The following is a 27,035-nucleotide window of genomic DNA, read 5'->3' as shown; positions in this document are numbered from 1 at the left end:
GGCTTCCCTGGTGGCGCAGTGGTTGAGAGTCCGCCTGCCGATGCGGGAGACGCGGGCTCGTGCCCCGGTCCGGGAAGATCCCACAAGCCGCGGAGCGGCTGGGCCCGTGAGCCGTGGCCGCTGGGCCTGCGCGTCCGGAGCCTGTGCTCCGCAACGGCGAGAGGCCCGCGTGCCGCAAAAACAAACAAACAAACAATAAAAAGCACAAAGAAACTCAGAGTTAATTGAAAAGCCTGGAACAGCTGCCAATGATTTTCAAGTGTTGACTGAAAAACCTCAATGTGTTTCCCTGGGCTTGAGTGGGCTTAAAAGAGCACCATAAAAATGCACTCGATTTGTTTGTGTCACTGCTCACTAAGCTGTCACTTAGGATGTCTTGGTCCAGGGATCTAAAAGACAGGGAAGGTCATTGAGTTCACTGCTTAACACTCCATAAGCACCAACACTCCATGGGATCCAGAAGAGAGCACCCAAACGTAAAAACACACACACCATGTCCACAGAACACAATGTTTGAAGAAGGACAGAAATGATTTCTCCTATAAGTTTTCTGAAAAGTCAACCACTGTCAGCTTTAAAGGAATGAATGCTATTCAGAAAGTTAAAATAAGTTAATTTTGTTACAGTCATCTTGTAATTTCCTCATAGTATCATACATTCCTGTTATATGTCTCTGAAAAAGGGTAATTGGTGAGAAACTGGCCTAGACCTATTTTTGTATTACCTAATCTCTAATTTGTTTTCCCCAGTTAAGAAGAAAGTCTGGATTAAGTAACACTGGAATAATGCATCTGGTGAAAGATTAAATGAGCATGAATCTAAGCCCACGTTATTAGAAAATCCTACACACAAAATTATAACACCAAAGTAGCTTACATAAAAATAGGTGTGTGTATTAGGGTTGTAAGGCACCACTAACAAACACCAACACAGACCAACTTGTTGAAAACAGGTACAAAACATGGATAAAGAAAAGTGGATAGCGGTTGCAAAGACCAATTAAACTGCCATTGGTAAATTTCCTTCTTTATATTCTAAAATGTGAAATAATGTGAACATATTCAGATCTACTGATTAAAGAAGGTGGTTGCCTTTGAAATTTAAGTATAGCCCTTATCTTATTCAAGCTACTAAATCTGAAGTAGAATAATAAACTAAAATGTAGACAAAGTGTCAATATTATAGACAGTCACTCACTGAAATAAGAAAAGGTTAAAGCCAGGTGAAATTAAATGATATTCTTTTGCTGCCCTGGGTAAGCTGGGCATAAGACAGGGGGGAAATAACTACACCCAAACCTGAAGGTGAGACTGAAGTCAGGATACATGTCTTGGCTCACAAGTGGCCTTGGAATAGCATCCTGACCTCTTCTGGGCCACATTTTCCCCCTCATGTGAAAGGAGGACTGCACTGGATGGAGCTGTCTCTTTAGTACCTTCCAGCTCTGCTAGTCTGATTCTTACCTCTTATAAAGGAATATTCCCACCACAATTTTTAACTTGATATGAAAGACAGCAGAGAGACAGACTCCCTAGAGAGCTTTTCTGGTAAGTTCAAATAAAACAGTGAACACTCACATCAACTGCATGATGTGACTAAGCATTTTGAACCAATATAAATAAATGTTCCCATGTATTACCTTGATTACAATTGTGGGATAACGTGCTCCAGAGTTGAAGGCTGACAACTTTTGAACACAGTATTTATCTCCTCATAACTATATGTCAATTTTTAAAGGCCTATGAAATTAAAAATGCTTTTGAAATCACAAGTGAGTTGATTGATAGCAGAAAATTAGTAAGTTTTCAAAGTCATTCCCTGAAAGCAATTCTCAGACATAATAAAAAAACAACCTTTCAAATAATGTAACCCCAAATTTTGTCTTAAACTTTCAATAGAACACAAAAAAGGGATCAAACACCAGATTGTCAAATTATTTACTTAGAAGTGAGGGAGGAGGAAGAGAATCATGAACAATGTATTTGGGAGGGAGATGAATATTTAGAAGTGTAAAAGTATACTAAGGTAAGTTCTTCCTGATTGCATCATTCTGTTTTATGAATGAACTAGTAAGACTTGAGACCTTTAGCAAAATGATTTACTACTAACTTCTTGGTGAGATAATGCCCTTCTTACTTTCACAGTTTTCTTTAACACAACTGTTAGCCAAATTAAGAGGACAAATTATCCACTTATAAGTCTTTAAGGAAAGAGTAAAAACAATCATTCCTAAAAATAGAAGATTAAAGCAAGAATAAATTGTTAGCAGGCTATTCAATTATTTTTGCTTTCAACTTTTTCATCCTAAGAACACTGTTGGATATTATCTGTTTATATAAAATAAATCCAAATGCTTATAGTTGTTCTCATAGTAATCAAAATATCCAAGGACTATGGAGATATCATCAGGTATCCCTAGATCTGTAGTCTTACATTTCTTAAGATTTAAGTTGGTAGATACTTCTCCATTTACTCTAAATATCAAAGAACAAAAAAGAAAAAGAAAAACTATCCTCTTCACACCTAAGGGTAAGAGTAGAGGTCCTTCCTTTCCTACTATTGTTTGTTGCATAGATTGAGTCTACAGGAATGTCACCTGGGTCACACTTTTCTCTCCTGGTAGAGGGAGTCTCTCTTGTCCCTCTGTCACACCTCTTCTTTCTCCATACATGCAGCTCTTTCTCCCTCCTCTATCTCCTTATATGGACAGATCCTTTATTTTCCCTTCTGCCTTATTACCCCAAGGGTAAAATCATATTGCTTGGTTCATTTAAGAAACACACCCTTACAATCCTTTCTTAAGACTCACCTACTGGCGCAGTGGTTAAGAATCTGCCTGGCAATGCAGGGGACACACGTTCAAGCCCTGGTCCGGGAAGATCCCACATGCCGCGGAGCAATGAAGCCCATGCGCCACCACTACTGAGCCCACGTGCCTAGAGCCCATGCTCCGCAACAAAGACAAGCCACTGCAATGAGAAGCCCATGCAACACAATGAAAAGTAGCCCCCTTGTTGTAAAGCAGAAACGAACACACCATTGTAAAGCAATTATACTCCAATAAAGATGTTAAAAGAAAAAGTGAAAGAGTAAAGCAGGGGTGAAGTGAGAGCAGCATCGACATACATACACTACCAACTGTAAAACAGATAGCTAGTGGGAAGCAGCAGCATAGCACAGGGAGATCAGCTCGGTGCTTTGTGACCACCTAGAGGGGTGGGATAAGGACAGTGGGAGGGAGGTTCAAGAGGAGGGGATATGGGGATATATGTATACATATGGTTGATTCACTTTGTTGTACAATAGAAACTAACACAGCACTGTGAAGCAATTATACTCCAATAAAGATTTATTTAAAAAAAACATGTAAATCAGAAAAAAAAAAGTAGCCCCCGCTTGCCGGCACGCAGAAACGAAGACCCAACGCAGCCAAAAATAAATAAATTAATTTAAAAAAAAAAAGACTCACCTACAATTTTTAACCACAAAGTCATCTCTACTGCATCTTATTAAATGAGATATTACTGGGCATTGGAGACTAAGGTTTTAAACTGAGGAAAACATACAGAATTAAGATTATTATGAGACTGAATAATACTGTACATAGCATGTATGTCTCATATTTTCTTTATCTATTCATCCATCGATGGACATTTAGGTTGTTTCCATATCTTGACTATTGTGAATAATGCTGCAATGAACATGGGAGTGCAGAGAGCTCCTCAAGATCCTGACTTCAATTCTTATGGATATACACCTGGAAGTGGAAATCCTGCCATCTGCAATAACATGTATGAACCTGGAGGACATTATACCAAGAGAAATTAGCCAGTCACAGAAGGACATGGTTCCTCTTAAATGAGATATCTAAAATAGTCAACAGACATAGAAACAGACAATAGAATGGTAGTTGCCAGGGAATAGAGGAAGGGGAAACTGAGAATTGCTTTTCAGTGGGTATATAGTGTTAGCTATAAAAGATGAATAAGTCTAGAGATCTGCTGATACATTATATGACTATAGTTATTACTGTCTTGTGTACCTAATGATTTGTCAAGAGGATAGATCTCATGTTAAGTGTTCTTACCATAACAAAAAAGAAATTAGTATGAGAAAATTCATAAATTAACTCATATCTAAGACAGTCAAGAAAGAAAAAAGGCAGCAACTCAGCAGTACTTTCTCTCAGCACCTTGGGTCCATCCCCTCCTCTCGAGCATTTCCTCTAAGTAGACAAGGGCAATAGACAAGAACCGTCCCTAAGCGTTCTTTGCTCTCTCCATAGGGTTCCTGTTCCTACCTGATCATCAATCGCCAAATATTTTATAATTCAATCTAGCTCTAGATATATTAAAAGTTAGGAGTTTAAAAAGCTACCATAAAGGTAAAAAAAAATGGAGTAGGAAATTTAGAAAGCTATCATGTAGATTATACACACCATATTTAGAGAACACAGTCGTCTAAAATTTTATCGTAAAGTATCAATAGCAGTTGACAGCCAGCGTATAATGAATGTATGCAATGTGTCAGGCACCTAAGCTCTTTACCTTTACTCATTTAATCCTCACAATGGTCCCTGTGCAGTAGGTACTAGTGTTGTCCTCTATTTCTCAGGTAAAGACATGGAAGGACAGAGAGGGTAAGGGAGATGGCCAAAGACCACAGTCAGCACTGGCCGCCTGGGACTAATAACCAGGCATCTGGCTTCCTCTCTTAGTGAGGGAGGAAGGGCTTCCGGGATGAGGCTAGATGGTGCCTGGCCTGTAAGAATGGCTGTCCAGGGGAAGAAGCTGGCCTGACTGGTTGACAAAGCTTGCGTAGAAGGGAAATAAAAATGCAAGTAAATAAGCCACACATGATTAGACAGTAGAACTCCATTGAAGTCTCAAGTGTGCTTGGACTTGACCTGTGGGTAAGTGGGAGCCATGATGGGCTCATGAGTGGGAATACATGATTCAAGTACACATATGAGACTTGAGGAGCCTAACAGACAAAATACGAAATCTTTTATGAAAAGCAGGAGTCAAAATACCATAAGTATTTAATTATCTGATCAAAGCAAGCTTCCTTGAATTCAAACCATATAAAACCTTAAAACAAAAAATGAACCCTTAATTCATTTGCGAGGGTGAAACCTAAATGCAAAGACACAAGCCCTGCGAGCCAGCAGGCTGCCAGATGGGGCTGAGGTGCAGAGGAGGGGAAGCCTCGTGGGCAGACGCACCCCAACCTGCAGCCCAACCTTCAGAAGTTAATGGGCCTCCTTTCTGATGCTTCACTTTAAAGTACACTAAAGCTTCAAATCGGTGAGCTTGTTTTCGGAGAAAAGTTTACCAAAACTCTTTATGATTCTAATAAAATGTAACATTAATCCCAACAGCTAGTTTTATTAGTACCTTTAAAATCTACTGAATGTAGAATTTTATCTAAAACTATGCTTAAAATATCATATCAAAACGAACCTTCCTGACGTGCTCTCTCCACCCGATTTATTTTGTTTCAGAGTCCTATCACCACCTCCCATCACCTTATATTTTTATTCATTATTGTCCTCCCTATTAGAATTTATGCCTAAGAATGGCAAGGCTTTGTCCTTTTCACCACAAAACTGGATCCCCAATCCCTAGAACAGTGGCATGCACAGAGTAAGAACACAATAAATAGTTGTTAAACTCATTCTTTTATCCAGCCATCTAGTTATTGAATCAAATTCCCTGGTGTTACACCTGCCCTAAAATACTGTTATTTTTCCAAACTTGATGAACAGAAGTGGAAGCAGTTTTGGGTTATAAAATTCCATCAGGCTGAATGAGATGTTTTGCAGACTCCATAGTTTTGTTTTTCAATGCTGTCGTTTGGGAGTAGGGTTTTTCATGGGTGGGAGCAAAAACAAGGAGATAAGTACATTTTGTTGTACGAATTTGGACACAATGTGCCTGAAATGGTCTCTTCTACGGGGGGGTGTACATATTCTTGTCTGGAACTGTTGCTGACAAGAGACGCAGAGTTTAGATTTAAAAGATGTTGACAAGAAAGACAAGGGACAACAGTTGCTCAGGTTGTAGAACATACAAAGCAAGTGAGTGGGGTTAGTGTGGCCAACACTGGCCCAGATTGTGGCTACCACGCGAACAGGGGTATTTATGATTTAAGGACCCCAAGGCCAGGACACACAGTGATGTTGGATTCTCTAAACTGACCCCGAATATCCACCGGAGCCCAGAGGCCAAGCCCACAGCATTTCCTGTGAGGGCATGACATTCCCATTGCCCTTACTCCAAAAGCAAAGTAGTTCCTAGACAAGAAATCCGGCCTAACACTTCCAGAAGGCACTACGGAAAAGAGATTTTGGACTCAAAGAATAATTCCTTCTTTTTGTTGGCATTTAAAAGAAGGAAAAAAGACCATAATTTCTGATTAAATGCATGAGCAACTCCTACGTTTCCATTTGGATACTCTACTGTCATGTCCAGTGCAATGTGTTAAGACCTCATTTCTATCTTGCCCCCAAATTGGCTACCTTTCCCGTTTCTGCTAATAGGTGCACATGCTCAAACGCTGGCCCTTCTTGCTCTCTCATTCCAATCAACCCCCATCGTGTCTACTTCAAATATCTTCTTCTCTTTTACATTTCTACTGCGTTCAGCAGTTTGCATCCTTATCAAAACACCCATGAACTGCAACAATTTCCCAACATCTGTCCCAGCCTCCAAGCTAGTTCCCAGTCAATCCATTTTATATACTACTTCATTACCCCATCTTTCTAAATCTCTGATTTTCACATTGAAACCTTCTGCACCAAGCTTTTGGTAGTAATCCCACTCCCTAAGAGATACCTCAAACTCCCCCAGCCTGGATACTCGAGGTACCACTCAAGCTGGTCCCAACCTACCTGTCATCCTCCCTTCAGTCTGCCAACCTAGACTAGAAACTCACGCCTTGCATACCCACCCTTCTCCGCAAATAAGTGCAGGCCTCAAGAGCGGAGATCTTACTCAACTCTACTCATTGCTTTGCATCTAAAGGGCTCTCTAAAATGACTGATTAGAACTTCTCGCCTCTGTGCCTTTGCATGTACCAGTCTTCCTGTAGTATTCTCCCACCTCACTCACATCCAACTTATCTTCCAGATCCACACTAAAGCCTTACATCCGCCCCACTATCTTTATTAAACTCACTCCAGTATGTGATCACTAACATGAATTGCCTAAATACACGTAACTCAGTGTGGTCCTCATCGGCAGGGCCTGGGAGCTTGCTAGAAAGACAGAATCCCAGCCCTGTCCAGACCTAATGACTCAGAATCTGCATTTGAATCAGAGCCCAAGGTGTTTCACGTGCACATTGAAGTTTGCGAAGCACTTGTTTAAAGCACTCTAACTCTCAGTAAAGTCTGGGTAGTTTCTTACCCACAGCTTCTAGACATTACAAATTCCTCTGTATCTCCAAAACTTCCCTCCTATCCAACCAACTTCATAGAGCTCGTGTGTCTGACAGATACACGTTAACACGTTCAAAATTCCTTTGTTTGACCTTCGTATCTTTCCATAGGATACACTTGGAAGCAGAATTATTAAAATGGAGAGAATCTGGGTTTGGAGTCCTAATGAGGGTTCCCACTTGTGCTAGGCCCATGACCTTGAGTGAGAGGCCAAACCTCTCAGCTTCCATACCTGTATACTCAAGCAGCCACTTTCTAATAAAGAGGTTGTAAGATTAGACAAAGCATTAAGCAAGAAAGTTACTTTCTTTCCACTTTCCTCCAATCCGTCTCTCAAAAGCAGTACTTTTCCTCCTTTTACATATTCAACAGCCTTAAAACAAGTGTTTTCTATTATTGCATCTAACCCATCCCACTAGTTACTTAAAAGGAAATTTTTCCTTGTTTGTATTTTTCTCCTATACGTGTATCTTAGGCTACTATTATTTTCATCTATCTTTGGCTCTCTAAAAACATCACATCCACAACATAAAAGTTTAATATTTCTTCCTATGAATGAAAGGTTTACATTCAACAACTAGCAAGAAATAACTTCTAATGATTTGGTAGAAGAAGTGATCACTCCACTTGTCATAAGTCTTAGTAAAGGAATTCTTAAAGTGTCTCTGTGCTTGAGTCATTTCTTGGACTTTGGTTTTCTGAGTCACTATCTGATCCCCCAGGAGTTTCATCTTACTGAAATTAGACTGTGTTATTTACTGTTACACTGGTGCTTTGTACTTACCACCTGTTTCAAACCCTCCAATGGCTATGCTGATAGCGGGACGTGCAGTGATGTACTGAAGTAATTCTTCGTCTTTAATTCAATAAGCTAGGTAATATGACTAAAATTTATCTTTTTGCTTTTAGTTTGAGCTTTCAGACAGGACTGCAAATTATCAAGCATTAAGGTTTTATATAAGATTTAATATACAATAACCTAAACTGAAATGAAAATATTATATATATTTATATTATATGTATATATGTAAATAATTTATAAGCACTTATTCCCAGCCAAGGATGTTTGGAGGAGGGAGTCATGGTTTAGTTGGTTTTTTTTTTAAGAGAAGTTAATTTTTAATTTTTTTAAGTCTTTAAGGATAAATTTATTTTTAATTTGTTTGTATTTTAATGTATTTTAAAATTTAATACATTAATAAAAACACGTAGTATTATATTTCATATATGAGTTTCAGAACTATTTTGACAACCATGTTTCAGTGTAATTGGTTTCTCTTGTGATTCTGTGTATTTTATTTTATTTTATTTTTTATTGGGGTCTAGTTGTTTTACAATGTTGTGTTAGTTTCCACTGTACAGTGAAGTGGAGTTCCCTGTGCCATACAGCAGGTTCCCATTAGTTGTCTATTTTATACATAGTAGTGTATATATGTTAATCCCAATCTCCCAATTCATCCCACCCCCCTTTCCTCCCTTGGTGTCCATACGCTTGTTCTCTACATCTGTGTCTCTACTTCTGTCTTGCAAACTGGTTCCTCTGTACCATTTTTTCTAGATTCCAAAAATATGCGTTAATATACGATATTTGTTTTTCTCTTTCTGACTTACTTCACTCTGTATAATAGTCTCTAGGACCATCCACGTCTCTACAAATGACCCAATTTCGTTCCTTTTTATGGCAGAGTAATATTCCATTGTGTATATGTACCACATCTTCTTTACCCATTCCTCTTTCGATGGACACTTAGGTTGCTTCCATGACCTGGCTATTGTACATAGTGTTGCAATGAACATTGCGGTGCATGTGTCTTTTTGAATTATGGTTTTCTCTGGGTATATGCCCAGTAGTGGGATTGCTGGGTCATATGGTAATTCTATTTTTAGTTTTTTAAGGAACCTCCATACTGTTCTCCATAGTGGCTGTATCAATTTACATTCCCACCAACAGTACAAGAGGGTTCCCTTTTCTCCATACCCTCTCCAGCATTTGTTGTTTGTAGATTTTCTGATGATGCCCATTCTAACTAGTGAGAGGTGATACCTCATTGTAGTTTTGACTTGCACTTGTCTAATAATTAGTGATGCTGAGCATCTTTTCATGTGTTTTTTTGCCATCTGTATGTGTTCTTTGGAGAAACATCTATTTAGGTCTTCTGTCCTTTCTTTTTTTTTTTTTTTTTGCGGTACGCAGGCCTCTTACTGTTGTGGCCTCTCCTGCTGCGAAGCACAGGCTCCGGACACGTAGGCTCAGCGGCCATGGCTCACAGGCCCAGCTGCTCCGCAGCATGTGGGATCTTCCCGGACCAGGGCATGAACCTGTGTCCCCTGCATCGGCAGGCGGACTCTCAACCACCGCGCCACCAGGGAAGACCTTCTGCCCGTTTTTTGATTAGGTTGTTTGTTTTTCTGATATTGAGCTGCATAAGCTGTTTATATATTTTGGATTCGTTTGCAAATATTTTCTCCCATTCTGAGGGCCGTCTTTTTGTCTTGCTTATGGTTTCCTTTGCTATGCAAAAGCTTTTAAGTTTCATTAGGTTCCATTTGCTTATTTTTGTTTTTATTTCCATTACTCTAGGAGGTGGGTCAAAAATGATCTTGCTGTGATTTATGTCAAAGAGTGTTGTTCTTATGTTTTCCTCTAAGAGTTTTATATTGTTGGGTCTTACATTTAGGCCTTTAATCCATTTTGAGTTTACTTTTGTCAATGGTGTTAGGGAGTGTTCTAATTTCATTCTTTTACATGTAGCTGTCCAGTTTTCCCAGTACCATTTACTGAAGAGATTGTTTTTCTCCATTGTATATCCTTGCCTCCTTTGTCACAGATTAGTTGACCATAGGTGTGTGGGTTTATCTCTGGGCTTTCTATCCTGTTCCACTGATCTATATTTCTGTTTTCGTGCCAGTACCATACTGTCTTGATTACTGTAGCTTTGTAGTATAGTCTGAAGTCAGGGAGTCTGATTCCTCAAGCTCTGTTTTTTTTTTTTCTCAAGATTGCTTTGGCTATTCAGGGTCTTTTGTGCCTCCAGACAAATTTTAAGATTTTTTTGTTCTAGTTCTGTGAGAAATGCCATTGGTAATTTGATAGGGATTGCATTGAATCTGTAGATTGCTTTGGGTAGTAGAGTCATTTTCAAAATGTTGATCCTACCAATCCAAGAACAACATGGTAAATTTCTCCATCTCTTTGTGTCTTTTTTGATTTCTTTCATCAATGTCTTATAGTTTTCTGAGTACAGGTCTTTTACACCTCCTTAGGTAGGTTTACTCCTAGGTATTTTATTCTTTTTGTTGCAATGGTGAATGGGATTGTTTCCTTAATTTCTCTTTCTGATCCTTCATTATTAGTGTATAGGAATGCAAGAGATTTCTGTGCATTAATTTTGTATCCTGTAACTTTACCAAATTCACCAAGTAGCTCTAGTAGTTTTCTGGTGGCATCTTTAGGATTCTCTATGTATAGTATCATGTCATCTGTAAATAGTGACAGTTTTACTTCTTCTTTTCCAATTTGTATTCCTTTTATTTCTTTTTCTTCTCTGATTGCCGTGGCTAGGACTTCCAAAACTATGTTGAATAACAGTGGCGGGAATGGACATCCTTGTCTTGTTCCTGATCTTAGAGGAAATGCTTCCAGTTCTTCATCACTGAGAATAATGTTGGCTGTGGGTTTGTCGTATATGGCCTTTATTATGTTGAGGTAGTTTCCCTCTATGCCCACTTTCTGGAGAGTTTTTTAGTTTGGTTTTAACAAGTAAAATGAAGCATCAAAAATTGGTAAATAGGGCTTCCCTGGTGGCACAGTGGTTAAGAATCCTCCTGCCAATGCAGGGGACACAGGTTCGAGCCCTGGTCTGGGAAGATCCCACATGCCGCAGAGCAACTGGGCCTGTGAGCTACAACTACTGAGCCTGCACATCTGGAGCCTGTGCTCCACAACAAGAGAGGCCAAGATAGTGAGAGGCCCGCACACCGTGATGAAGAGTGGCCCCCGCTCGCTGCAACTAGAGAAAGCCCTCGCACAGGAATGAAGACCCAACACAGCCAAAAATAAATAAGTAAATAAATTTATTTTTTAAAAATTGGTAAATAAATAACTTATTTAGAATAATTTCCTGCCAGTTCTGTTTTTAAATATAGGTTTCATGCCAATGCTGTAAAGGTCAAAGTGTGGTAGTATGATCCTGAGCAATTTAGATTAGTAAGGTTTTACAATCCACAGCCTCTAACAGGAATGTTCCATTATAATGTCAAATACAACTGAACATTCATAACTATCTGTGTGACAGTCATAAAACCTACAAAGGCCTTTATGTGTGCATATCAATAAAATCCAAATACTCTATTATTTCTCTATTAGACAGGGTGAAAAGACCACACATGTAGCATATTTCTTCTATTCTAAGGCACACGTGTCTATTTAACATTTCTAAAATAAGGAGATCTTAAAAGCACTGATCTTAGATTTAATGGCACATAGTAATATTATATCTATTTGAAGTTACTTAGCTCACAAAATAGGGGGAAATTTTAATTATAATATAAAGATATTTGCCACGTATCAAATGAGGTAATATCAGTCATACACACAAATCCATCTGGGCTATAGCTGGCCTGGTTAAGCAGCAACTCAGACAATTTCAGTCCCATAGCACTAGAAAGAATATCAGCACGTTTTTAAAGTCTGTTCAAGTCTGTTTAGACAATACAGTGGAAGCAATCCAAGCTTTGAAAGCTAATACACCCCCTGAATTTAAATCCTAGCTCTGTTATTTGCCCAAGATAAACTAAGCAAGTTACTCTTCTCTCTGACTCCCTTCATTTCATGCACTGGAGGCAAAATGGCTGGCTGGGCTGTTACTAGGTTAGAAATAACTAATGTAAAACACCTGACAGATAGCTAGCTGTCTGTCAGGTGTCTAAACCTGATGGAGTTAGTTATGAAATATTCCAGACACTCTAGTACAGTGATGCCCTCACCTAGTTGATATTCATCAGTCCAAATCCATCGTTCCCTTAGAGCTGTAAACTGTAAACCATTGCAATGTTCTTTAAGACACAAAAGCAAACATTAAGTCTGAAGAATGCTTTTTGCATCTTCCCCATTTATGGTTTTAAGAATGAGGTAGAGAAAGAGTAGGTCTTTTTCCTCTTCTACCCACCCAGGATTCAGGGTCTGTACACAGCACATATTAAATATTCAATGGATGCGGTTGACAAGCCACAAGATAAAAGGTGTACAGATGACCGAACTCAGCACCCCTAGGCTAAGCCTCACGTACCTGCCCACCCTCCCTCTTCAGCCCATCAGGACCGTGCTGCTTCTAGATACAGCAGCAGTCATCTCTGGCTCTAGCAGCTCAAGGCTTACATCAATGGATATCAGTCTTTACGGGAATTTTTTACCCTCTTTCTTGTAAGCAGAATGAAAAAGAGAATGAAAAATATGAGAAAGGACATAGAGCTCTATTTCTTAATCTGGGATCAGCATGCTTTAGACACCAATATTTCATCATACTATTCCTATTTCTCCTCCAAGACAGGGACCAAGCCCTTCTGGTGAAATGAATTCTTGACCAAAATAAAAAAAGGATCTAGGGACCCTCAGGGTCTGGTGCCTCACTCTTTGAAGCCTTTTACAAATTTTCACATATGTTCTTAGTGTGTGTACACGTGTGTGCTTTACTGCACACTTTTGAGATGAATACACATTATACACAAAATAAAGTCTGAGCTCCCCACCAAGTAGAGAATTTTCCTCTCAATATTGAGTCAAAAGAAGCCTAGTAACGTGTCAGCCAAATTGTCTACCCAGACTTAGATTCCTTTGAAGATTATTTCCATTTATCTCAGTAAATGTGAAAAAAAAATACAGAACAAAAGCATTTCAACAAAGTCTAGCAGCCATCAATGTTATTATAATGTAATGAAATGGTGAAATGTAATAACAGTGATACTTGATATTTAGGGATTTCTCCCCAAAGTGCTCAAAATACACAGCACAAACCCTTCTTAAATTGATGGTGGTTAATGCAAACAGAGCTTAATTCAAAGCAGCTGCTTTTTCCAGGCCACCAAGATCCCCCACTTTTTCCTTTTTTAACTTAAGAAAAACTGGCTTACCTGAAGTGTATTCATTCAGAGTATGTTTTTAACCTACTTATTTTTGAATAGAATTTTATTACACTATCATATGCATTTAATGTGGCAAGTATCCTTAATTTATACAGCAGGTGTACACCGTTTCCTTAAAATTAAAGGTTTCTCAGTAACACTTTTGGAACATGTTTTCTTAAGTTTACTGTGTATATTTTAGTCAGTAGTAGTATCTGAAGCAGTGCTTTTAAGCTCTTAAGAAAAAGTGGCCATCACCCTGCCTCTCAGTTCAGTAGGGATACGCAGAAGGTATGTCTCTGAAAAAATGGAGAATCAGTCCATCAGCAGCCAATCCCACCTGGGACGGCTGCTCAGCATGACAAATTATACCAGGGCAATTACCCCTAAAATATAACTACCCCATTAATCTAGACTCTTTAAAATAACCAATAAGTGATCAATATACAACTTTTATACCTATTCAACATAGAGAGCGAGGCTCTTCATTCTAAAAGAACCAAGCTATAATGTTATGTCAAAGCATCAACATGAAAGTGTACTTCCTAGTTTCTTGATGTGTTTCACCATGTACAACTGGAAGTAAATAATAACCAAGCCTTATGACCTCACAAACAGTGTCTATTGCTATTTATGACTGTTCACGTCCAGAGTTAAAACTACAAATATTTTAGAGAATATAATCAAGACCTTTATGCTATCAGTACAGTAGCCTTTTGATGGACAGCACAGATGGTAGATGTCCAAAAGGAACAGCTGTTTTCTGTCTGGGGGAAAACACAGCTGCAGTGTGCATTTGAATTCTGTAAACATTATGAACACCTATCTGCAACCCCCCCAAAAATTCATAAGGCCTACAAAAGCCTTTTAGAGAACAGCATCTGATCTGATCTTGCCTATCCAAAGGATAACCACCTCTCCTCTCCTAATGACCAAAACAATAAGAATTTTCACAGAAGAGGAAAAATGGGATGAAAGAATTAAACCAATCACCAAAGTTAAGTTTTGAATTTGGATTTGTGTTGTAGACTGCTTGTGGTTTTATGTATTTTTTTTTGCTTTTTAAAATATGGAAATAGAAACTTTTTAAGGAAACAAATCCAAATCAAACTACAATATTTCTAACATTTCATAAAATACACAGAAAATTGAGGTCTCAAAAAGTTAATAAAATTATGTTGGTCCCACATAAACTAGAGAAAGAGTAAATAACTTAGATATATGTTCTCTGGTTTCCAGTTTTGCTATTCTAACAAAACAGATAAACTGTAAAAAGCTGACTAAACATACATGTCAGAAAAACATCTGTTTTAATAGCTGTTCTTAATTGAAAGAAGAGATAAGTCTAAAATGGCTAAAATTCTCATAAAAAAACAAAGAGCCTATAGCCAATCATCACAATTTAAGTAGCTGGGGGCTGAATTTTTCCCTCCATGTTCTTCTACAGGGCACACATATCTTCATTTCATAGGGTCAAGAATCTGGATATATGTGTATGTACAGCTGATTCACTTTGTTATAAAGCAGAAACTAACACACCATTGTAAAGCAACTATACTCCAATAAAGATGTTAAAAAAATAAAATAAAATAAATGATCACAATTGATAATTCAGTACCACTTATTGAGCACTACTATATGTCAAGCACTATACACTTTACATACATGACTTTATGAAAATCAGTACAATGTCCTTGCGGGGTAGGGCTATCCCCCAAATGGTATTATTTACTAAGCTCTAGGATATTAGCAATTCCATCTCTCTTGTTCACTGAGCAGTAAAGTGATCAGAGGGAGGAAAACTAACCTGTCTAAGGTCATTCAGCCACCAGGTGACTGAATGGGATGGGATTAAACCCATGTCAGGCACCTAAAGTCCCTGCTATTGTTAGGATGATTATCTATTCATGACAATTGATGCACATCCATCCTGGGTGAGAAAGAAACTCAGCCTGGGGTATAGTAGAAACAATTCAAATGAACTGCTAAGAAATCTTCATGTTTCGGTGTGCTCATATTCTTCAACTAGTTTTTATCATGCCAAAGTCAAAGGCAATTTGTGACTTTTTTCAAATTGGCTTTGGTGTTTAACGCTAGGCAAAGGTAAGAGGTACCAAGGCAGATAGCTTGACTTTGGAAGAAACAAGGCTTCCTGTAAACTTGTTGGTAAAACTTCTTATTAAAGTAACTTCAATGACTTCCCGTTAAGTTACCTCTCCACTCTTGATTCCTGCTTTTAAAATTTTCTGTCCCTTGCCCTTGAGCTTCTACAAGATATTCCAACTACCTATGTAACTACTATACTTTTCCACCCAAGTCTTAAGCATACATTTAGATTGGTGATGGTATGAGAACATTAAAATGTTTCTAAAACTTCATATAAATATAAGCATGGAACAACATCCCTCAAATGTCAGTTAAAACAATACTAGCATTTACCATTTGACATCAGCATAAGGATTAAAACTTCCACCAAATACTTTGGAAAGTACATGGCCCAAAATTCCAATTTTAGTTTTACCCACACAACTGAGAGGAAACACACATTCTTCTTTTAAATGGTATAAGTTTCAGATTGTGTTGTAATATTCTGAAATGATAAGTAAAAGTCTCACCCAGCAAACCAAAGGTTTAGTGACTGCTTTCCCAGATCTGCTTTGCAATTTTGAAAGACGAGGAAGAAAGAGAGGAGCAGTTAGCAAAGAAAAATTCAGTTCTCATCTTCGAAGCCTGCTTTTAAGATTTCCATGATATCTTCATAATTAAAATCTGATTTTCAAATAAGTATTTAACACCTAAGGTGTCAGGAGGAGATTAAAGGGAGGAGGGAATGCCTTATCTCTGCCCTCAAATACATTCAAGTCTAGGGAAAAATTAGATGTAGGTAAAAACAAGAAATGCTTTGAAAGCCCAGAAGAGAGACCAACGTCACCTTCAATTAGAAGTGTTTCCTGATTAAAAAGCTGAAATGACTGCTCATCTCTATAGTTCCAAAGAGCCCTGTGCATTTAACACAATGTATTCTAACTTAACTTATGAGGACATTTCCTCGATTATAATGTGAACCCCTCTAACGGCAGGACTCCATCTTATTTATGTCTGTATAAGTACCGGCCACAGAGAAGATGCTGAATCAATGCTTGCTGTATGACTGGCAAGTGAATGAAACCAAAATTTCCCCATTAGCTGGATTAACTGCCACTTTCTACTCTGTAACTCCAGAAACAGATGTAAGCACACGTACCTCACATGTACACCCTTCACTCAAATATTCAGTTAAATCAGACCAGAATATAGCATGAAATTCAGGGAAAAACAATGCTTAACATCTCCAGTGACTCTTGAAGCTCTCATTTTCAAAAATGACTGACAGGACTACAGATATTACAGTGCATGTAACTGTAAAAGTTTGATTAATTCAACATAGGCAGCCCTACAGATAATCAGGTGAAAAAAGAATCTCTTCAACAAAAATATCTCTTTGGTTTAACCCTTTGAAGGACCATCAGATCAAATGCTATCTGACAGGGGAAGCAAATTCTACCACCTTCCCATGAACTGACTCATGACAACTGCTAATCAAGATGAGCCACCAAGTGAGATTCTTTGGAGCAATGAATTTAGGATGGGTTACTTTTGTAGATAAAGATCCTGGCCATAAAAGTCTATAACATGAAGTCTCACCCAGTAAACCAAGACAAAATCAGACCCCATGGCTCTTTGGATTTGAGGGAGTGGGGAGCTGAGGAAGGAGACTTGGCATCCAGAAAGTGTTGATCTATCGAAGAAATAAATTAAGAACTAGAAATGGAGAGAAATAAATGCCAGATAAAACTGCTAGTGATTCTACAGTTTGTCCCTGCAGCTCATATCCCACCACCTTCTCTGCAGCTGAGCAGACTCTTAGAAATTCAAACCTTGCAATTAAAGATCATTTGAAAAATGTGACCATATATTTTTGCTGCTGGCCTTAAACAGGACCTCAGCAACCCAAAAGAATTAATGTCCCCCTTTCAGTAACTACCTAACACCAGAGAATGAATGGGATAGAGATGTATGTGATACAGTAAACTTCCTTTCTCTTTTATTCTGTTCTAATTACTTGGTAGAAAGGGAGGGAACATTTTAAAATAGTAACATGAATTGACAGGTGGAAGTCCCCATACTCAAGTTACAGATCCAAGTTTGGATACCATTAAGGTTGCTTTTTTCCTTTTCGTTTTTTTTAAACAGATTAAGACATTGAGAAACTCATTTGAAAGACACATCTGAAAAAAAAGTAGTAATATCAGGTTTAAAAGAAAGTTGAAAATTATACAATTCAAAGTAGGTATATTTTTACTTACATGAATAATAACCTTTAAAAAAACACATACACATTCATATCTCAAGTCAAATTTGGCAGACTGTAAAAGAGAGCCATCTGGGAACTTAATTCCTAAGACATGACCTTACAGTATTGCTGCAAAATCAAGCACCCTTTTGAAGCTTTAGAGATCAGCTAAATCCTTAAAATATCATTTCGAGCCTCCTTTATTGTCACAAGGGAAATATGTTAACACTAATTTTGCTTCCAACTACTGTTCCTTTGGCAACTAGTACATGGAAAAATAACAGATCCTTGATTTCTCCACCCTCCATTTGATAAATAGACCTTTTTAAAAAACTCAGTCAATAATATTTCAAGTCACATTTTAGACCTAAAATATTAATATCGTAAATAACAAAAGAGTAAGTGTACACTAAAAAATACTTTTTCTTTGCATGACAAATATTGTGTTCAAAAGCATCGCCATCCTATAATTGTATTATGAACAGAATGTATCTAAGGAAGTGTGAAAAACTGCATTGGAATGGTAAGGGGGTGGAAAGAAAAAACATGTTTATAATCTGTTCAAATTCTCAGCTTAAAAATATCAATATATAATTTGGTTGAGAGCAATGGTTTCAATGCAGGACTTAGTCTGAGTCAAAACGCTAGACACAAAATTAAAACTTTTAATGTTCAACTCTACCTTTCTGTCAACTTCAATCCTCCAGTACAGGACGTCTGGGCTGCTCTGTTGAGTTGCTTTCCACAACGAGTCATTGTTCTGTGCCTCTTAATGACCAGATGCCACCACAAAGACCATGACCCTTGCTGTAGGAGCTCTGCAGTGCGCTGTGGCATGGCCTTGCCGTCACTGTGCTTGCTCTCCCACAGGCCTTTTAGAGAAAGTGTGCAGACATGGCCCTGTGGGAGTCGCACCCCCACTTCTCTGCAGCTTGTGTGTGTTTCTAAGTTCAGTATGGATATTTGGTAAATGGTTAATAATACGGTGCAGTTAATCATTGGTGCAGAAGCTAAATCTCATGGCCTCAGTAAACATCTCAACTAGGATAGGTTCAACCTCAATCTACCATTCATGGAGGCTAAGTTCCCAGTTTGCTTACTACCCTTTTGGGAAGAAAAGGAGTAAAGATACACCCTGTCCATCAAAGTCAGGAATGTCAAAATTAAAAGTATGAACTGCCTTTTGCATATATGTAGTCCCCAAATAAGTGGAATAATTCAAACATATTTGGAAAAGTTCAAACCATTACTTCCTTCAAATAAAATAATTCCGTTAGAAAATTAATATGTATAATGACAGAAATATAAGGAGTGCCCTAGCTTGTTTGACTAGTGAAAATTGTTACAAAGTAAATGGGGAATCTCAAACTACTGGAAAATAAGATTTGTACTTGCAGTCTGGATTACTGAAGTGATTCAACAGCAGCGTGTCTTTAAATTAATTGCTTTTCTACTGACACTCATTCTCACCACACACAACTCTCCTAGGCTCTGTGTGTCATCTGTGCTTTTAACCACTGTTGTCCACTAACCAAAAAAAAAAAAAAAATACCTCACATTGTCCAACATGTAGTTCTTTGCTCTCAGTATGTTCCGCAAACATGTATCTTAGATTACATGTGCAGGAAGACCAACAACAGGTCTGTGAACTGTTAAGGCAGTATCTTAGGGGTTGAATTTCGATAGAGCATTTAAAATACTAAATAGTCTGCCACACTTTTGCTAATATTAATGTATAATGATGGGCAAGATAATGCCCAAGTGCTCACACCTTACCGCATGCTCCAAATACAATGAGCCTTTCCGTAAAATGAACAAACATACTAACACAGAAATACATGTTATTATATTAGTAAGTAAAAAGTCACACTTCAGCTGAAAGTTTATGTCAGTATTCTCCCTTCTACACACGATTTATCTTGCTGGCAGAGTGGAAATCTAAACATTTGAAGTCAGGGCCTCTCAACCTCAGCACTACTGATATTTGCGATCAGAAATTCTTTGTTATGGAGGCCACGAAATACCCTTTTGAACTGAAGGGTATTTAGCAGCATCCCTGACCCCCAAGATGGCAGTAGCACCCCCATCCCAGCCATAACAACCAAAAGTATCTCCAGACGTTGCCAAATGCCCCCAGCGGAGAACCACCAGTCTAACCAACACCAAGGCTTTTAATCTACAGTAAATATAGGACAAGACCTTTGACCTACAGAAGCCTCCACGTTGCATAAGAACTGAAACTAAAGAGAAATGCATTACTATTTCGTAAGGAATTATTTGCTTTCCTTCACATTTTCCCTTCCTTCTATAAAAATGCTATCTCGGGGCTTCCCTGGTGGGGCAGTGATTAAGAATCCACCCGCCAATGCAGGGGACACGGGTTCGAGCCCTGGTGTGGGAAGATCTCACATGCCGCAGAGCAACTAAGCCCCTGTGCCACAACTACTGAAGCCCGCGCTCTACGGCCCGTGCTCCGCAACAAGCGAAACCACCGCAATAAGAAGCCCGCGCACTGCCACGAAGAGTAGCCCCTGCTTGCCGCAACTAGAGAAAGCCTGTGCACAGCAATGAAGACCCAACGCAGCCAAAAATAAATAAATAAAATTTTTTTTTAAAAAAAATTCTATCTCAGGGCAGAAGAGCTCTGGCCAACCGTTTAAAGAAGCCGTTTGCCAGCTTTCTCACTCTCCACCCTCCACTTCCTTTGCAGCAGCCCCATGATCGACCCCTGTGCTCTTTGGTCCAACAAGACGGAACTGTCGGGGCAATGCTCTTAATTAAGAGGGTCGAGGTCCTCATGCAGATGTTCTCACTAGGACTACTTGGACACATCTTGCTTTTATGGACCTGTGGTTTCCACTGAAACAAGTTGTTCTGCATACTTCCTATTACGGCTGTAACTACGTGACCTCCCGGTTTCAGTTTGTCACTAACTTAATTTCATTGAGGGCTGAGCCCAGATGCTGATTTTTCCTGAACACTTTAGACCCAGCGTCTCATGAAACAGGCTCCAGGCAAGTTTCGCTCAGGGCACTCTTGTTATTAGAAGCCAACAAACATGTTTTACTAAGTTCATAGCCTCCTCGAACATCGCCTACAGAGTTTCAAAACAGTATGATTTTAAGGGGAAAAGACATTTCTTCTCAACAGACAGCAACAACTGAAGAAAAACACTTTGAAAGTTAAAAATTTCTTTGCCCATCAGATAGGTCATATGAGAGAATGCTGATTAGGAAAAATAAATTCATCCATAGTTATTTTTCATGGAAATTAAACATGACCTTGAATACTGCAGAAGTAAACATGCCATTTTGGTGCTGAAACTTAGGATCTCTCAACAATCTTTCAATAAATCAGAAATGCTGACAGACCTATCCCTGCTATGCACGTATCACTGCTGTGTCATTTAGAAATGCTTGTTCAACAGAACTAGAAGCATATAGATATGAAATGGCTTGTTCATTTAAAAATATATCATTGCTTTTAAAAGATTAATTCTACCCAGGTTTTTAGGTTATATGGCTAAAGAAAATGTTTACTATAAAAAATATTTATAGACAGGGTTATTCTTCTTTAGAAAAAAATCTTGGCCATATTTAATATTTTACAGTCATTTAAAAATAACTTTAAAGCTATTACAATAGGTATATTAACTCTTCAAACTTAGTCTTTGAATTGGTAAAAGCTAATTTTTTCATTTCTATTATTTCTATAGATAGAATAAGGTGTTTATTTTTTCCAGTGGAAAAATGCTAATTATGTTTAAGAGCCATGGTAAGGAGGAAGTCATTATTACAAAATTAAATCATTTTCCTGTCACATTGATCTGGTAACATGAGTTTATTCTGTTTCACTGAAAGCAAATTTAGATTTATGAGAGAAAAATCTTACAAGAGTTTAAAACCAGATTTCCTGAAACCATATACTCAAACACAAACGGCATTTTCCATCTAAAACACAACACAAACACCTGCGCACATGTTTTCACCCCCCTCCCCTTTCACTTTCTCATCCATACTATTAAAAGAGTGAAAAACAGTTCATTTTTAGAAATCAGCCAGTTGACAAAAGTCATTACCGGTACATGTTGGTCCCAAGCACCGCTGCTTTCCAAATATTAAGTCTCTTTTATCACTGTCCCACTGTCATTTTTATGTTAGCAATCATGTCTTAATTTCAAATAATTTTTACTCTGTAAGCTAACATATAACCTTCTCCATTTACTTTATCAATATCATGAGCATCCTCACCATTAGCAACCAAACACTATGATGTCGGACAAGCATTAAAATATAAACCACCATTTTGGCTAATACAGGAATTTAAAATAATAACATATCATGGTCTCAGTTACAGACAGCTTCACACTCACGATCCCTAAGCTATTTCTTAAATGGTCTGTTTTGGAATGCAAACAGAGGAAGACAGAGGGACAATTTTTCTGTAATCGGAGCTCTCAGGAATTATTTACACTTAAGCTACAAGCCCTAAGTTTTAAAAAACATGTAACAAACCAGTGAAACTTACTTGACAGTGACTCGATTTGATAAATCCTGTAGATCCCCAGGATGGAAAAGCTGGGCTTCTTTCAATCCAATCTGTTCACAAGCTTTCAAAAAAACGTTTATATTATCCTGTGAAAAGAAGTGGAAAGTGACTGCTTAGCCGAGCTCTCTCTCTCTCAAAGGTTACCAATTTTTATGATATAACTTCCAAGCTTCAAAGTCCAATTACAGCCAGCAAAAAAGGAGGAAGCAAGACCAAGCCACTCATGTATGTAAAATAAATAATATTAATACATGCACATGTATAGCCTTTCAGTTTTCCAAAGCATAAACGGCAGTGCTCTCTTATGCCAGGCATATGCTGTTCCTGTGATCTTTGTGACTGGCACGTTAAACATTACCTGTTATAGGACAAGTGCCTGGCCACTGAGCAGTAATCTACACTTGGATGTCAGCTCTGCTCTGCAAACAAACGCCCTCTTCCCAGCTTTGCACGACAAGCCTCACCTCTCCTCTTTAAAAATAACTCCAGCTACCGACATTCACCCACCCAGAAACTGTTGGCAGGGAAGAAGAAAGAGGAGGAACATTCTGTTTCTATGATCACAGATTACAGAACGACTGTGGAATACCACACCTGGAATCTGGGTTTGGTTGCTTCTCCGGCTCTTGACAGACAGGGAAACCACACTATAGGACCCAGGAGAAGCCCAGTGACCATCGGCTGAACCGCAGAGTTGAGGTGTGGTCGTTACTCACGCTCTGCACCTGCCTCAGGAAGTGCCTCCACAGCAGGAAAATCTAGGTTGCCCTGACATTCTAATTTCAAAACCCAAATCCTCCATTCACAAACCAAGGCTTTTCATTCACGTAAACAGCTGCACCAACACTGACAACAGTAGAGACACACTGGGTGAGCAGAATTAGCTGGAGCTTCTAGCTTTACTCCGCTTCAAAAAAGAAAACCCTTGGGCTTCCCTGGTGGCGCAGTGGTTGAGAGTCCGCCTGCCGGTGCAGGAGACGCGGGTTCGTGCCCCGGTCCGGGAAGATCCCACATGCGGAGTGGCTGGGCCCATGGGCCGTGGCCGCTGGGCCTGCACGTCCGAGAAAGAAAACCCTTTATGGGGTTGAGCTTGTGCAGATGCCATGCGACTCTTCACCTTCACTTTGTTAGGTTCTCAGGCGAGAGAATGGCCTCCTCACATTCCAGCACAGGATGGTCCCCTCACACCTGCTGGCAACGCCACATCTGATGGGTGAGCCTCTCAGGCCCCCTGAAACCTCACCTCACTCCCTAACTGGTGGCCGTGAGGGTCCTCTCTGCCACGTGGAGAGAGGCAGTTACTCTTTTCCCATGCTGGGAAGCTCATCTCCACAGGAAGAAAAGGCAGGCTGCAAAGGCAAAGTGGGAGGGAATGATCGAAAGGGAAATGAAGGAAGGTGAAGAGGCTAAATTCAACAGTTTGGGTTCCTGGCACGTGAGAGGACTTAGGGAAAGAGGAAGCAAATGTATGGCAGAGAAAAGCAATGCTGTTAGGGAGCTCAGGGACATTGAAAAAAACCTGTTTGTAGCGTTAGGATGTTAGTCTAGTGTACGTACTATCAGTAAAAGGCAGCGTGAACTACCTAGCTGAAAGCGGCAATCCATGATTCATTTTATTCATTTTGAATAGAGGTCAAAGATTAAAGGAACTTAAGTCAAAAGTTGAACAGCTCAATGGAAGGCATTCAATCTGAGGAGCAGGAGGCTCCTCAGCTGTAGTGCCTTAAAAACAGCCCTTGAATAGTTCTCTCAACTTGAATGCCAGTGGACTAAAGCAACAAGTACCTGCCCCATACACCCAACATACAATGGTGGGACAGGTGTAGGGTAACCAATAGACACACTCCAGTTCAATGTGCGCAGAAATGAAAGGTCACTGATCCACAGAAATTCTGAAGTCCTGCAAAGCATAGGTTGGCAGGTCCTTCACTAGGATTCAAGGCCAGGGAACACTTCCTTCATGGTTTTCTGCTTCACTCTCCAGACACTTGGTTCCACCTTAAAAATTATCTTTCCATTTCCTTGGAAAGTAGCTTGTGTTTGCAGATGTGTAGCTTTCTCAGTTGGCTTCCTGGCTGCAGAAGTTTGCAGGACTAAAGGTCTTTTTATTTTGTAATCCTCTGTCCCTTTCAGTCTAAGTTTACAAAGTTTCTGCAAATACAATTCCCTCAAAAATACCATATGTCTTCTGTGAATCTTATTGGACTGCACTCCCTTAGACAAAAGCCACAACCACAAATTCCTTTAAGACAAGCCCTTCTCTTCATCTGCTGAGATGACTGAGGGACACCATACCACCCTTAAGCTTCTTAGAAGCCCTACTGCTAGACCAGACAGATTTCCAAGGCACCACTTTGTATCTTTCTAAGATCTTAAGTGATTTTACAGCCACACCCTCAGCTTCATCTTTAGACCATCTTGTTTACCTGCCAGGCTCTGAATTTGATCTCTGCCAAAAACCCATTTCTCAATTCTCTTGATTTTTTTCTGAAAAAAATTCATCATTTATTAACATAAAGAGACTGATATTCCCCAGACCAGCAATTCCTGTGACCCCTTGTGTTTACTATGCTACCTGTCCCTTTACCTTTCACATTTTACTATAATCAGCAAGAGGAAGCCAGGCAGCACATTAACACTCCACCTGGAAATCATTTCAACTAGAGCATCTAGTTAATTAGGTACAATTTATAGGTATAAGGGAGTAACTATCACCTGAGAATCACTGGGACCACTTTAGAAGCTGGCTACAATACTTGTACAGTAAAGAACACAGAGCCTGGGCTTCCCTGGTGGTGCAGTGGTTAAGAATCCGCCTGCTAATGCAGGGGACATGGGTTCGACCCCTGGTCTGGGAAGATCCCACATGCCGCGGAGCAACAAGGCCCGTGAGCCACAACTACTGAGCCTGCGTGTCTGGAGCCTGTGCTCCACAGCAAGAGAGGCCACTACAGTGAGAGGCACGCGCAACACGATGAACAGTGGCCCCCGCTCGCCGCAACCAGAGAAAGCCCTTGCACAGAAACAAAGACCCGACACAGCCAAAAATAAATAAATTAATTAATTTTTTTAAAAAAAGGACATTTCTAAAAAGTGTCCCATTTAAAAGAACACAGAGCCTGAACCAAGATGGCGGAGTAGAAGGATGTGCACTCATTCCCTCTTGCGAGAACACCAGAATCACAACTAACTGCTGAACAATCATCAACAGGAAGACGCTGGAACTCACCAAAAAAGATACCCCACATCCAAAGACAAAGGAGAAGCCACAGTGAGACGGTAGGAGGGGCGCAATCACAATAAAATCAAATCCCATAACTGCCACGTGGGTGACTCACAGACTGGAGAACACATATAACAAAGAAGTCCACCCACTGGAGTGAAGGTTCTGAGCTCCACGTCAGGTTTCTGAACCTGGGGGTCTGGCAATGGGAGGAGGAATTCCTAGAGAATCAGACTCTGAAGGCTAGTGGGATTTGATTGTAGGACTCTGAAAGGACTGTGGGAAACAGAGACTCCACTACTGGAGGGCACACACAAAGTAGTGTGCACATCGGGACCCAGGGGAAGGAGCAGTGACCCCAGGGGAGACTGAACCAGACCCATTTGCTGGTGTTGGAGGGTACCCTGCAGAGGCAGGGGGTGGCTGTGGCTCACCATGGGGACAAGGGCACTGGCAGCGGCAGTTCTGGGAAGTACTCCTTGGCGTGAGCCCTTCCGGAGTCTGTCATTAGCCCCACCAAAGAGCCTGCAGGCTCCAGTGTTGGGTCACCTCACATCAAACAACCAACAGGGAGGGAACCAAGACCTACCCATCAGCAATCAAGAGGATTAAAGTTTTACTGAGCTCTGCCCACCAGAGCAACCAGCCACCTCTACCCACCACCAGTCCCTCTAATCAGGAAACTTGCACAAGCCTCTTAGATAGCCTCATCCACCACAGGGCAGACAAAAGAAGCAAGAAGAACTACAATCCTGCAGCCTGTGGAACAAAAACCACATTCACAGAAAGAGAGACAAGATGAAAAGGCAGAGGGCTATGTACCAGTGAAGGAACAAGAAAAAAACCCAGAAAAACAACTAAATTAAGTAGAGATAGGCAACTATCTAGAATAAGAATTCAGAATAATGACTGTGAAGATGATCCAGGACCTTGGAAAACGAATGAAGGCAAAGATCGAGAAGATGCAAGAAATGTTTAACAAAGACCTAGAAGAAATAAAGAACAAACAAACAGAGATGAACAATACAATAACTGAAATGAAAACTAAACAAGAAGGAATCAATAGCAGAAAAACGTAGGCAGAAGAATGGATAAGTAACCTATAAGACAGAATGGTGGAATTCACTGCTGCTGAACTGAATAAAGAAAAAAGAATGAGAAGAAATGAAGACAGCCTAAGAGACCTCTGGGACAACATTAAACACAACAACATTTGCATTATAGGGGTCGCAGAAGGAGAAGAGACAGAGAAAGGACCTGCAAAAATATTTGAAGAGATTATAGTCAAAAACTTCACTAACATGGGAAAGGAAATAGCCACCCAAGTCCAGGAAGCACAGAGAGCCCCACACAGGATAAACCCAAGGAGA

The 27,035-nt window shown here is 39.6% G+C and overlaps 1 protein-coding gene across 50 annotated transcripts in view; it reads right to left on the bottom strand.

Annotated features, from left to right (window-relative positions):
* LMO7 (LIM domain 7) overlaps positions 1 to 27,035 on the bottom strand; it is a 195,654-nt gene that overhangs the window by 74,719 nt on the left and 93,900 nt on the right. For 32 of the 50 annotated variants that reach the window (XM_059042035.2, XM_067016466.1, XM_067016468.1 and 29 more), the window contains exon 4: positions 22,422 to 22,528. In XM_059042035.2, the coding sequence (XP_058898018.1) occupies positions 22,422 to 22,528 (107 nt within the window). Of the gene's footprint in view, positions 1 to 22,421; positions 22,529 to 22,693; positions 22,781 to 22,800; positions 22,942 to 27,035 lie in introns of those variants that run through there. The other 18 variants (XM_067016500.1, XM_067016503.1, XM_067016506.1 and 15 more) reach the window with 6 other exon arrangements.

This window comes from Kogia breviceps, chromosome 16 (assembly GCF_026419965.1).
Source record: "Kogia breviceps isolate mKogBre1 chromosome 16, mKogBre1 haplotype 1, whole genome shotgun sequence".
NCBI classification, from domain to species: Eukaryota; Metazoa; Chordata; class Mammalia; order Artiodactyla; family Physeteridae; genus Kogia; species Kogia breviceps.
Note: the sequence above shows the minus strand (reverse complement) of the source record. Positions and strands in the feature narration are given on the sequence as shown.